This window comes from Triticum aestivum, chromosome 2A (genome assembly GCF_018294505.1).
Source record: "Triticum aestivum cultivar Chinese Spring chromosome 2A, IWGSC CS RefSeq v2.1, whole genome shotgun sequence".
Taxonomy (NCBI): Eukaryota; Viridiplantae; Streptophyta; class Magnoliopsida; order Poales; family Poaceae; genus Triticum; species Triticum aestivum.
This window is the reverse complement of record NC_057797.1, coordinates 768,032,431-768,047,366: the sequence shown is the minus strand read 5'-3', so window position 1 is coordinate 768,047,366 and position 14,936 is coordinate 768,032,431. Positions and strand designations below refer to the sequence as shown.

At 37.4% G+C, this 14,936-nt stretch overlaps 1 protein-coding gene across 1 annotated transcript; it reads right to left on the bottom strand.

The window, feature by feature from the left end:
• Positions 1-427: 427 nt before the first annotated feature.
• LOC123186588 (endoplasmic reticulum metallopeptidase 1) lies at positions 428-9,292 on the bottom strand. Its single transcript, XM_044598328.1, has 13 exons — positions 8,948-9,292; positions 8,155-8,393; positions 7,355-7,511; positions 7,181-7,258; positions 6,858-6,929; positions 6,167-6,286; positions 4,885-5,049; positions 3,339-3,864; positions 3,106-3,262; positions 2,826-2,935; positions 2,221-2,333; positions 946-1,309; positions 428-852 (listed from the first exon to the last, which is right to left on the bottom strand). Exons 1-13 carry the CDS (start codon positions 9,254-9,256, stop codon positions 533-535), a joined length of 2,730 nt encoding a protein of 909 aa, XP_044454263.1. The 5' UTR covers positions 9,257-9,292; the 3' UTR covers positions 428-532.
• Positions 9,293-14,936: the final 5,644 nt, after the last annotated feature.

The following is a 14,936-nucleotide window of genomic DNA, read 5'->3' as shown; positions in this document are numbered from 1 at the left end:
TGTTTGGCTAGCGCGATGATGTAGAGCTTTCTAGGTGGCGGTGAGGTGGCCTCCATAATCGCCCGGGCGAGTGGTGCAGATACAAAGTTATCTCTCCCATTAAATTTTAATAGTGAAGAGAGAGTGTTTGTGTCCTTCTGAGTTCTGGTGATCATGAATAATTCAAAACTTCAATCCACTAAGTACAGCAGTGCTCTGCGTAGTCTTCTTCCTAGGAAGTGTGGGTTACTCGATGCAACTTTGTGTCAAGCGTGTCTGATCTCACACGTGAGTGTGTGTTTGCATGCATGACCTGGATAGACCTTAGTATATATCCTAGCATCCATACATGTCCCATGAACAAAGTGACATTGTTCTGAAGTTTGGACTGGAACAGTAAACAACAAATCGACAATGCAGAATGTCTCAAATCTGGACGTGTATTCAATTCTCCCCCATGTGAAAATACAATCTCTATTACAACCATTATTCGATTTGAAAGTTAAGCTTGTGACATGAAATGACTAAAACTTAGGGGAACAATGTACTTTGCCTAAATATTGATAGGAAGAGCAGTCAAGAAAGCCAATGTATAAGGAGATGTAGACTTGCCGAAAGGTGTAGACCAACGTGGAAGCTTCTCAAGAACCGTCTCAACCATTGGTGTAACCCTATTCACATCCGTTCTTAGTTTTACCAAAGGAGAAAAGTCTTCTGCTTTAGTTTCTTTTGCAGATGCATGTGTTCCATTAGTTGACCAGAAAAGGGTTAACTCGAATTTTGTTGGTGAGCTCTTGCCACCTGCAAAGCGGATTGTATGCCATCCATCGACCTCACTCTTACCACCCAGATGAACCAACTTATTCGAGTCCACTGAGTAAAATAATACATGGAAAGGTCAATAAGATGTCAAATAATAACTATCTAGTCCATCTAGATTTATCAATCTAGTTAATTGTAGCTTACCATGAATAGTGAAGTCATCAATTTCCTGTTTATTGATTGCCAGCGACCAACGAGTAGATGACTTAGTATCAATTGACACTATTGTTCTGCGTGCATCATCAGTAGCAGAATCACTTTCAACATGGAGCATAGGAACTTCTGATTTGCTCCACCCAATATTGCTCCGTTTGTAACTCCTGCAGCCATACATCATGGTAAATGTCGCAAAATCAATTGTCATATTTCTTCCGCAAGAAAATTCTTCCCCTCTAAGTTCCATCAATTCCTGTGTCAACTTTCCAGGTGTGTGCGAAAACAATGATACATAGGATAATGGTTCTGTGCTTCCATCATTCATTCTTGTAGTATCAACAACATGCACAACCTGAGGAAGTAGTGAAACAATTATCATATAATAAGTATCATTTATAGTATGAGCTTGATAATGGAAATAAGGGGAAAGATTCTCATAATTCCAGGCAAAAAAATTAGGCAGAACATACATCAGAAGGCTAGTGAATCATGTTACTTGTACTATCCTACAAATGTTGCATATGAAAATTTTGAGATAATTTAATGTGTTTCATGATTTCTTCATTGACATTTCTAAGTGGGGAAATGATACTAGAAAGGTAATGGAAATATAATATAATGAATTGTTTGTGGGAACATTTGAGTGGCATAAAAGACATTTCTTACATCCCCTTAATTCTAATCCACAAAACTACAACAACTTATATTTTAATCGGAAGGGATAAGCATTTACTTCCAATTCTTTGTTTGGAGAAACTAGCTACTAGAAATAACTTATGTTTTGATATGTGTTGAGTGCATTCTTTGTTGGTATCCGCAAAAGAGTGTTGAACTGTTAAAAAAACAGGTAACAGACATAGAAAATGATCAAAATTTATGGAAAGCATATGACAACATCAAAAGAGTCAAAATAGTTAACCACTGACCAAAAATATTAGGATAGTACATGTCTAGATAAATTCATACTCCCTCCGTTCAATGAAAAAGTGACGTTTTGTGTATTAACACGATCATCAAAATATAACGTTGACCATTATCTATTGCAATATATTTATAACGACCAATAAAATTATAAGTATTTTGTTTTGAAAGTAATCCTTGAGACAAATTTATGCATACGATTTTGAAGCTCCCAACCTGGATATTTAAAACAATACCAGTGGTGCAAGTTTTCATTGTTTGACTTTAGACATCCAAAACATCACTTTATTGTGTAACGGGGGGAGTACTAACACAATCAAATGGTGTTATAGCAGTGCTTACATTTACAGTACGAGAAATATCCTCTGTGAATGCTGGAACAATACCACTTGATACCAGTACAATGGCAAGACCAAAGGATGCACATAACACAGAAAGAAGTGCTCTTTTTGCACCTACAGAAAACATATATCAGATATCAACTTATTTTGGGATGTGTGATGTGTGAAACAGAAGGCAGATGTATGTACATATTGGAGAAATATAAAAAATGGATGTAATGATAGATGTACAACAATGTTATAGGGCAAGATTCAGAGCCTTCTTCTAACCATCAAAAGCAAAGTCATAACAAACCTATGATCATTCCTCTGATTAGTTTGGCTTTGAAGCTTCTTGACATTTATGGTTTTTTAGTTATTTCTTAGTTTGGGTTCTTGGTCACCTTTGGTGGCCTGTAGATTTAGCACCATTTTGGCATTATTTTAATCCAAAATAACAAAGTATCTTGATGCATGTCCGAGCGGCAAAACAGTCATTACAACACACCTCTTACACTATATGTCACAATCAAAGCAAAATCAAATTTTATATATGTACAAGGTAACAGAAATTGATATATTATGTAACAGAAGCAAAATGTGATGATAAAGCATGATATGGTTTACCTGAAATATGGACATACGAAAGAAGATAAAAAAACATAAAGGACACGACTAATGCGATGGCAACAGCAACGACTACATTTCCAAACCAGCCTGGTAGTCCACCAGGGTTCCTGCACATATAAGTGCAAATAAGGTTGAAATTAGTTCAGTTAACTTAGGTTAACTGGCACAATACTCTCTATTAATAGAATTTAAGTTATAAGCTTAATCATGTCCTAAAAAACATAGCAAGTGATAAAATCTAGAACAAGTTTGGACGTTGCAGACTCTAGATATTTACCTATCTGCACGTACAATAGTGCCAACCATCACATCAACCAGGCGAATAACCAAACCAGCAGATGACACAACTGGCACAGCTAAAGCCAGGACCAATGTAACAACCTTAAGATGTTTAGGTGACCTTAGAGGAGATAGTGTTGCTTCCATAAGGCCATCTACAACAAAACAACAACCATCAATACTCAAGGTGAATATCAACATATTAACTCTTAGATAGTCACCCCAACTTACATGCAAAGGCAGGCGAAACAAGCCAGATGAGTGCTATATAGGATGCTCCGACCTTAAAATAGGTTCCAAGTATCAAAACTATGAGCCACTGGAGAAAACCAGATTTGAAAATCCACCTCTCAGCTTCTAGACCAACAATGTGATCCATCTTATTACCAGTTAGACCTGGCTTTGTTCTTGAATACACTTGTTCAATATGCTTCTTCAGGAGAATAAATCCAATGTGCTGACCAATGAATGCCCCAAGCAATGCAGGTGAACCAAATAAGCCAATAACTAACCAGGGATTTGCAACAAATGAGATAGGAAAGGGACAAATATGTGGCACGGCAAATGCAACCACAACTGATAAGAAGATCGAAAATATCAGCGTCAAAATAATGCTCAAGCATGATATTCCGAGGGACACAAGCACAGAGCATCTGCCCATAAGCAATGATGTTCCCAATATCAGAAGTGAGTGGAATATTATTGAGTTGTGAAACATGGTTGCTAGGCGTTGCGGATAGACTACCATGTACTTGCCCTGCAAAAATAATAACATACAAGTGAGAAGGTGAAACAAAGTAATATTCAGTTGAATATGAAAAATCGTGCTAACTAAATCATTTTTGTTATATGTATATATGTATATGTAGACAAATATGCTATCTATTTTTTAAGATACCACCAACACATCTGAACACGCACTAGAATTATTTGCGTATTCTCCTTGGTTATATAATCGTCTAAGTTTTCTTTTGCAGGAATCCATTGTTCATATTTATGTCAGCCAAGTCAAACAACACCAATAATCAAAAGCACTAGAGTGTTTTTGAAGAATCATATAATGCCAGGAGCACATGGACATCTAATCATAGCTTCAAACCTAATTCTGATATTTAGTTTGAGTCATGGTATGACCTAGTCATAGAACCATGGCACTCTAGATGATCATGAAGTTAAAAAGGAGGTAAGGAATAGGGGGGTGACAGGCAAAAACATTAGATGACTCCATTCCATTGCTCTAAACAGGCAAAATCAAAGAACCATGACATCAAAGGTGGATAACTCATATCAGAATTGTTTCATTCTCAAAGTAATATATGATATAAAATATAGCGTTATTTCTATTAGGACCAAATATGAGACATTTATTTTCTCTTCTTTGCTCCAGTTATACCCATACCCCTATTTTATCTTGCCATCCAGTCAAATTAACTTTGCAAGAACATCAAAATTCACAAATATTTTGGTCCAAAGAATTCGTATTTATTTCACAACAATTTTTTGGTAATAAACAATTTACAAATCATTCGTTGGTCTTGCTGTTTCCTAGATTACTACATGACTTAACAATTCTAAATTATAAAATTTGGTGAAATTATTATGGTCCTTCATTATGTGAAAAATTAGCATATGAAGACATAGAGTAGTGATCAAAAATTTCCCACGGGAACATATGAAAATCGAAATCTATACATGTGCTTTCTTAGCTTAAGGAAAAAACTAGATATTGCATGGTACAATCAAATATTTGATAACAAAAATATTGTAATCGTTATACCAGAATGTCAAAGAAGATAGCTTTCTTCTGCTCTATGCTCTCTTGCTTTGCCTCGTGTGCATCTTCCATAAATTTTTGTGATGAAGCAGCATGGAGTAGGAAGGCAAGCATATTTTCTCCATTATGCTGAAGGGATCCTGGTTTAAGATGCTCCATTTTGTCATTCTGCACAAAAGCTAACAATAAAAAATCATGAGTTGGCAACGAAAATGCTTGGTACTAAAATAAATAGATTGAAGCTGCCACCACATATATATTCCTTTGACCTTTGGTTACACTCCCAATATTAATCAAAGTTAAAATTACGTCTAGAACTATCAGCTTGTTCTAATTTCTGTTGGAAAGACATAATTAATTTACAATCTAATGGCAATGAAATTATTTTAATCAATTCACAGTAGGAAACAAATGCCTGGATATACAGTACAATTTGGAATTAGAATCACGCATTCACCCTCTACGAGGAGCCGTGAACAATCAGGTGGATCCTCAAGAAGTGAAGTTCACATGTGATGTGTTCACCTTTAACCTATTTATATCAAAGTGCTACTTTTGGTTCAGAGTACATATATACTCACTGTATTCCTTTTTGTTTGGAAAGGGTAAATCAATGACAGTAACATAGCTTAATCTCAAGGTCCATAATCTCTAGATCTTCGAACAGGAAAGTAACCAGTAGATTCTTTCACCGAGTATCTGATACAGATATATTTGTTATTATGTTAATAAAAAATACACTTGGTGAATTTTAATGGACTGAGGGTCTGTAACATTTTTTTTCTTTAGAAATTTGGCTTTATATATGTACGTAGCAATCCAATCTGTTTATAAAAAAATAGAACATAAGCTAAATCTTTGTCATCAGTATCTAATAAACTACTAACATGACATGACCTAGCTTAGCTATTTTTCTTTTTTCATTGTGTTTATTTTGCTTTGTTTCTGTAAATCAGTTTCCTTCTGTTGGCCGTTGACCAAGCTATACTTTGTGCCTTCTTGGCATCCTCTTCTTAATACCCAGACACATAATTTGATGTGTGCTTAAGAAAAGAAATATCTACTAAGTTGCTTAAAGTGTAACGAATCTGGAAAAGTGTTCCACACATGAAAAAGTTGTGCATAATCGATATATTTCCGACGGTGCATCATTTGCGCCATTACGACAAACAACTAAAAAATAATTATTCAAAACAGTACCCAAAACAGAGCAAAGTAACTTCTACCACCTGATGCAGAATATATGGAATTGTGCATATATAAATGTAAAGTCATGAAAGCAAACCTTTGTGTGATACACAGATGTCATATCTGTATATGCAAAATCAAGGCCAGGAAGACCAGCAACCTCAAGATATATTTGGAAATCTGTAGCAGAATTTGTTGCTCCAGAATTGAAAATATCCTGCAATTACAAATTTGGGTTATATCCTATTTGCAAGCTACGGAGACACGCTAAAATTGAACTATGCTGGTTGAGTAAAGTGACAGGTCGAACTGTCTCCGTTCACTCTAGCAACATGATATCACTTCATATTTCTTCTATAAGTTCGGTGTTAGCACCAAACAAGTGTGTGTGGGGTGGATGAGGAACAATCATGTCATTTTTTCCATATGAAAAGGTGAATTAAATTGGGAAAATTCAAATTGACAGTGGATAAAAATCACTCCATTTTGCTCTGAGCTGATTGCAGAGTTCCTGGAAACATGACAAAATTGCCACTGTTATTTGCTATAATCCAATGTTCCATGCTACTGGCCACAATATAATTTTACTTTTTACCCAATAATTTGGAACAGGAAGATCACTCAAGCTTCTACAGCTAGATCTGTATTTGACAGGGTAAAGGAACCTCTATGGAAAGTGCAAACTGTTCGTTCTAAGACAGCAAACTTGAGAATCAATAAAAACTGTTCAAACCGTTCTTTCTAAGGTTTCTGAATCGATTCCTACTCAATATGTTCCTTTTTTTTACCTGTATAGCTATCTGAGCAGATGGGTATTTCGCTACAGCGGCAAAGCTCTCCAAAGCCCATTGGTGAGTACCCTGTTATATGAACAAATATAGTAAGCTAAGCTTAAAAGGTTTAGAAGTAATGTTGTGATAACACTTGAAGAATCCACAGCAATTGAAGAACCAAAGAAAATAATCTGATGCATTAGCGACCAAGTAACTCATGGTTTGTGTAAAATGTTCAAAAACCTTATTTACTAAACAAACTAAAATAAGAAACAGGTACACGTCTGTTACAATTATAAATGCCAGAATAATTTGTGAAAACAAAACGTGAGGCCAACCTGAAAAAGTGTGGATTTCCCACCGATGCCCATAGCTTCCAAATCAACAGCAAAACGTACTGAGTTTCTCCAGTGGTGCTGCACAAATATTATTAAATTACATTATGGAGCATAACCACAATGACCTATGTAACAGTTCGACATGATATATGTGTGACAAATGAAAATAGTGACCTGAGTTATAAAACTGTGGGCCCCGACAAGACCCTCTTCTTCCCCTGTGTTGAATAGAAATAGGACACCACTCTTAAACCCATGAGCCCACTGAGCCACTCCCCGTGCAAGCTCTAGCATAACTCCTACACATGAACTGCAATCTCCGGCACCTCCCCTAAAAAAGATAGAAGTTAGATTCATTTTATCTCTCAAAAACTGACAATGCGGAAGCAAAAAAAAAGTAGAATTGTTACAAGAGTTGGTCTGCTACAGTACATGTATTTGCAATAAATAAACATTAGTTTGCCGCTAAATTACATCCTAATAACATTAGATGTAGACTTGAACAGTCTGAATATCTGTCTAAATTACTTGTAAAAATCATCAACAACAGAATTGTTCCTCCCAAACATGCCTCAAAGCTATATTCTTGTTCAACATTCATGTGCTGTCAAGTTATCTTTAGAAAATGTGAGATCTCGATATCTCCTGCTTATACTTAAAGAACAGTGCACGACTGAGCCCATATATTTGTCTAATGTCATTTATTTCGCATACATTTCTTTTACCTCACTCTCAGCACCCACCCCTTCCTCAATTGAAGGCTCATAATGTGGTACCCAAGTTGGATTGTTGCATATTAGTACATTCTACAAAATTAAATATATGACGAACCAATTTCGTGTCAAAAAGGCATGCGGAAACCCTTCATTTCTGATGGTAACCAATTGATGTGTTGATGATTAAGCATATAGTTAACATTACATAATGCAAAGCAGAAGCAAGGCTGCCCAGTAAGGGAGAAGACGGAGCCTTACGTCGTGAAAACTGTGTCAATATGAGAAGAGACAAGAATCAAATTTTCCTCAGCTTCCGGTAAATACTTGGGAACAAATCTGAGAATCACGTGCTTAAGGTCTGAATACAAGATTGTTTTTCCCTTGAAAAGGCCCCCGGCTAAACGGTTTGCACCAATGTCTGTGTGGAATAGCTCCAGTTGAACATCAACGTCCGGGTGAGCTGCCTTCTTTATTTTCTCTGCTTCTGCATATACATACTATTGCATGGAAATGTCAAGACGGATAGTGCAACTAAAAGTAGATACAGTAGAGAAATTATAAGTTCCAACAAAAATATCGCACGTCCTGATGGGAAAGTAAAAGTGAAAGATAAGAGCAAGAAATAATTAGTTGGCTCCTCACTTTAACTTATATTTCTTCTCCACTTACTCCCTTTTCTACGCCCTCCGTTTCTAAATATAAGTCCTTTTAGAGATTTCAATACCGACTACATACAGATGTATATAGACGCACTTTAGAGTGTAGATTCACTAATTTTGCTCCGTATGTAGTCCGTATTTGAATCTCTAAAAAGACTTATATTTAAGAACGGAGGGAGTAGTTATTATACCCAAACACTACAATTAGCATCAACAGTTCAACAGACAACAGCTAGTTCCAACTTATTAATAGAAAAGTATCACTGACCCCTCATGTTTAGAATATATCAATGCATAGTAAAATTGACAGAAATTTTATAATTGGTCTAAAGACTGAAATTGTAAGTAAAAACTATTGAAAATGCGAAAGCAAGGTAGCTTGAAAGGACAACCTGCACAGCAAGATCAAGGGAATCTGAACCAACTGGATGAGGACCCAGGCCCGTCAAGTACTTCACATGCTTAAGGGCAGAAGCCTCTGAGAACCCCCGCTTACCAGCCTGCTCAGCATCTAGGGGCAAAGGAAGATTTGCAAACTGCATACGGTAAACTGACCAGGACCCATGAAGGAAAACTATCAACAATCCCAGCAACAAATAAGCGCTCCTCCTATGCCTGCCGTTATCTTTATCAGAAACGACTGCCGCATCAACTCTAGGCCTCTCGTGGGTTGACACTGAAGAAGCTTGTCCTCGAGGCATTTTGCGTGTTTAAATGTAGTGAGACGCCTGAAAAAAGTGGACTGTTCAAAAAACAATTATGTTGGCAGTATCATAACAACAAAGTGTACACGATAATACCAGTTAGAGCGGAACATGAAAAAAGCATTGCGTTCCATATAAAGAAATTATGTGGCATTTAATAGTTTTTTTAGGAAAAAGAGCCTACGATGGAATTCCCACAAAGCAACATGATAAATATTTTGAGTTCCACGTACCAAAAGAAAGATTTCACATGGATCCATGAAAAATAAAACATGAACCAGATGCTCCCTGTTTTGTTTAGGATTTGAAATCAATATGTGCTACCATTGTAAGAAATGGGTGTCTGCTAACAGGTAACCTTCCATTTTTCCATGTAAGAGGTTACATGCACAGACTAAGCAGTAATTAATCAGATACATAGACAGTCTCAGGGTTTGCTAATATTTCCTTGTAAGTTTTTAGCACAGTTCTACAACACCGAAGGTTCACAATTTCAGAACAAGGATGCTCCCATGTCCCAAAAGCAAGCTAATCAGGTCCTACTCCATAGTCGGTTGGTTACAAACTGGAAACTGGAAAACAAGAGATGGTCTAGGAGGACAAAGAAGAAGATGATACACAGTCGAACGAACAGTGAATGCACTGGACCGGACTGATGGATTGGAGTAGTAGCGTTCACGCAGGACACGAATGCGTAAACAAACAGCAGCACGAAGAGAGAAGATTCGCATTCAATTTACGAAGAGAAAAACAGAACAAAATTGTACGTAGAACAACAAGCTAGTACTAGTGCTTCCTTACCGGCCGATGTGTCCAGCAGAGTGTGCGAGGAGGAGGAGGAGGAGGAGGAGGAGAGGAGGAGAGCGGAGTTCTTGCTTCGGAGGATTTCGGTGAGGTGAAGTAGCCGCCCGGAGATGGAGATTATATATAAGATGAGGATAGAAGGAGGCGACCGCACCCACAGAAAAAACGTGCTAGTGCTTAGGGTGACGATGCTGAAGAACTTCTGGTCCCGCCGTGGTGGTGGACGGGGACGGGATGCATGGCGAGAAAAGCGTGCGCGCGTGCCATGGAGACAGACGATGCTGGTTGGTTACGTGAGGCATCCTTCTTTTTGCAAGTCGAAGACTGCTTTCACTCATGCATGCGTACTTCCAAACAAACATCACGGGCTCCTCTCTCATGCATGGGACTCGAAAGGAGTTTCTATAGACATACTATTATTTTTTGCATGAGCAATACAAATATTCCCTCCATTCCACAATATAAGGTGCATTGGTTGTTAACAGTTCCAAATTTGTTTGGAGACTGATGGGGTGATATTCATCATAAGCATGAAGGGCTAAAACCAGGGGAGATATTCACTTCACAATGTTTCCCGCAGGGCTACTACCATGTTTTACTTTTCCCCTAAAAACTACAACTTTTAGTTAGTTACAGGTTCAGCCAAAATTAAACTCAATTATGGCAGTGATGGCCCACAAGTCTGGGCTAACATGGCACAATATTCAGCTCCGTCATATTGACCGTTATGACATCTAGGGTGCCATACGCCAGTCTCATAAAACTCCCCTGGTTTTTAAACACTTCACAAATTTACAGTGGACGGCCCACAAGTGAGTGACCTAACCCTAAACTGATAAGTAATTAAGCTAACCTAATCGTATGGGCCTGATGGTCAGTGGCCCATCTAATCCTAACTAGCCACTAACCCATCCCCTAACCTAACAACTAACCCATCCTTACTAACCACGTGTGCTAGCGGCTGAGACGCCCTTCCTCTCCACGGGCGATGCACCCCCGCCGTCTGGCCATGGAGCGGCTATGCTGCCGATGGCCTCCAGTTTCCTCCCCTTTCCTCCCTCCACCCGCACAACTCGCCGCCCGGTGGCCTCTGGTCCACAACCTTATTTTCTATGTGGAGAAAGAAATCATGAGAGGAGATACCAGTGATGCAGTCATTGATCACTTTAAGGCCATGAAAGAACATAGAGGGTTTTTAAAAAGGCAATGCTCTTAACTTAATGTCTTAATTTATGAATTATTGCACAAATGTATTTAGTATGTACTTAAGTGATTTTTCTTTTGTAGGCAATCAGGATTTATTGTCATATGTCGTCGTCCAATCACATTTATTTTCATTATTCGGAGTTTGTATGCTTTAGTGTTGAATAATCAATTAGTATTTCAAGCGGAAGTGAACCATTTCATTTTGGTAAGGAATCTTACTACCATACATTTTGAGTTGCTGAGTGTGCTATTATATATATGATGTATAAGTGAACACCGGGATATTTTTGTTCTAGGTCCGTGGGAAGATATCCTGTGATACCAAGTATCACATGATACCATGATATCATGTTTCAAAACTCAAAGTTTATGTCCTAAATGTTTTTGATTTTTTTTGGATGTTCACAAGTCCACCATCCCTAAAAAAGTCAAAGTACAAATTTGAAATATACATGGAGAAACAAAAAAGGCAAATCCACATGTGAACAGTGCCATGTTTGCTTCTGGCCTTTGTGACACTATTCATGCAGAATTTGTCTTTTTTATTTCTCAATGTATGTTTCGATTTTGGATCTGAATTTTTTAGGGCTAGTGAACATATGTTTTGTGAACACTCATAATTCTTTTTTTTTAATTTTCTTTTGAAGCACAGAAATCTGGGTTCTGAAAGATGGTATGATAATATCATGTGATGCTTGGTATCACATGATATTTTCCCCGGGGTCTTCCCCTGTGTACTACTCCCTCCATTTTAAATTATTTATTGCAGAAATGGATTTATCGCAAATAATATCATGGATGTATCACGAGCGCATGGAGCCACCCCACGCGCTCCATGCGCTCGTGAGAAACACCAAAATCGTTCAGGATCCAAGCAAAATTCTTGCTAACGTGTAAACACATGCATGCACATAGACCAAACTAGTAATAGCCTCTAGTGGTGCATGCATCTCATTGGATTTTTGCACGTGCATACATCATGCTCTGCCAGCCTGTAGGTTCGTCGAACCTGTGTGGTGACGGGGCCCTGTGAGCTCACGTGAACCATGCACAAGAAATACACACGCAGGCACAGTGTCATTATTCTACCCTGCGAGCACGTACTCCTACAAAAGAGCCAATGCGCTGCTACTGGAAGTTTATTGTGGAACGTGGGCAATTTTACTATATTCTGAATATGTCCCTACTATCGTTCCATGAAAAAAAATTACAGAAAGGATAAATATATTATAAAAGTTTATAGAAAGTACAAATATAATAAATACATCGAGATTCCAAGACCACAAAACAACCACTATTGCCGTGAACAAGTCTTGACGCACTGCTGTCGCCGCTTACCTACTAGAGCCAGCTTGACCAATGTCAATAATAAAAGAGAAGTCTTCGTGCAAGTGTCCCTAAGAATAAGCGCCCTAGAGCCGCAGTCGTCGCCATTGTACCCTTGCATAAATATGAAACTTCTGACATCAAATATCGCCCTAGAGCTGTGCGGTCCGTACAAACAGCCCAGGAGATTGTGGCCCAAGTGGTGGCCGTGCAGGCAGAGCTGGTGGGAATATCCTATTTGCCGCTCGCTGCGGCAAGTTGTCAGGCGGACGCACAGGGAGATCGATCGAGGGTTCGCGCGTGGGCCGGGCCGTAAAATGTTTCGAAGATTTCGGTTTTAGAAACCTTCTCGCTTGTTCCCAGCCGGTTTTTTCCGATTTTGGGAACCTCCTAGGAGCTTCCTAACACTTTTTTTCTATTTCTTTTTCTTTTTTTGTTTTCCTTTTTCCTGTTTATTTTTTCTTCTCTATGTTTTCCTTTTCATTCCTTTTCTACTTTTCACCTTTTTTTCTTTCTGTTTCTTTTCTTTATTTTTTCTCCTCTTCACTTTTTTCATTTTTTACAATTTTAAAAATGTTCAAACAATTCAAATTTTGATTGCATGTAAAAAATATTCGTTCTTTACAAAACTGTTCGAAGTTTAAAAAATTGTTCGCTTATTGAAAAATATGCTCCGGTTTTAAAAATATTGTTCATCCATTGAAAAAATGTTCGAATTTCCAAACTTGTTTGAGATTTTTAAAAGGTTCTAAATTTTCAAATTTGTTCTTCAGTTTTAAAAAATGTTTGTGCTATCTAAACTCCTTTCTTTCAAAATTTATTCCAGTTCTCAAATTTTGTTCACAAATTCAAAATATTCATAATTCTCAAATTTTGTTCACAAAATTCAAAAAATGTTCTCCTTTTCAAATTTTGTTTAGGAGGTTGAAAAAATGTTCCTCTTTCAAAATTCATTCGGAAATTTAAGAAAAATGTTCGTGTTTTCCAATTTTGTTTGGTAGTTTCAAAAATTGTTTCTATTTCAAATTTTGTTCGCAATTTTCAAGAATGTGTCTGTTTCTAATTTTGTTAGGGAGTTTCAAAAAATGTTCCATTTTTAAAAAAATGCTAGCGAATTTGAAAATTGTTCATCTTCTTTCCTTGTTTTTTCTACTTATTTTCTCCTGTTCCTCTTTCCTTTTTATAATATTTCACAGTTCTAAAACATGTTCTTGATTTGGTAAAACTGTTCATATTTCTCAAAAAATGTTTGAAAATTTTAAAAAATGTCTTTCATTTTCAAATTTTGTACTGAGTTTGAAAAAAGTTCTTGTTTCAAAAATTGTTGACGGATTCGAAAACTATTCGCATTTCCAAATTATTGTGCAGAGTTTCAAAAAATGTTGCATTAACAAAAATTTGTTCACATATTCAATAATGTTCATGATTTTCAAAAAAAGTGTTCAGTTTATCAAAAAAAATGTTCGGATATTCAATAAATGTTCAAGCTTTTTTCTACTTTTCAAAGTTGAAAAGTGTTCGCTTTAAAAAAACATATTTCCAAAATAATTTTCGCGTTCAGAATTTGACAAAATGCACGGAATTATATTACCCTTAGCTTAGCGCCCCATTGTAAAACCAAGAAACTCATGTATCCTTTTGGCTTGTCTCGCGCATAAGCAACAAGAGAGGTCCCTTATTCGATCCCTCCTTCGAGGACACTTTTTGAGGATTTTTCACTGTTTTACGCTAATGGGCGGGCCCAGCTAGAGTTGCGCCTGTGCGTCCGCTCGGCAATTCGCCGCATCGAGCGGCGCATAGGAACTCCCGAGCTGGTGAGCCAGGACCAGTTTCTCAAAAAAAATGGTGAGCCAGGACCAGGCGCGGGAGCTCCGAGAGATCCTATTGGACGCGCGCGTGCGTCCAATGGTCGAGCTTTCGCGCAGAAAGGAAGAGCGCATGGGCCAGCCCATTAGGAGGAAACGAAGCTCCAGACGAATAAAAAATAATTCAAGCGTGAATCGAAGCTTGAACCCACGACATCCATTCATTCAGCTAGCGTTGATAACCAACAAAAGCTGAACGTTGATAACCTATTGTGACGATTCAAGGCTCTAACGTCTAAGTACATACCTTGTTGAATTCTTTTTTTTAAGTATGCATAAAGTATTTTGTATATCCGTTGAACATTTTGCAATATCCGCTGAACATTTTCTTAAAATAAGTTGAACATTTTAAATAATACACGATCAACTTTTTTGAATATACGATGAACATTTTTGAAAAAATGAATATACACGCTGAACAACTTTCGGATACGCACTGAACATTTGTAAAAGAACGTTGAACAATTTACGAATAC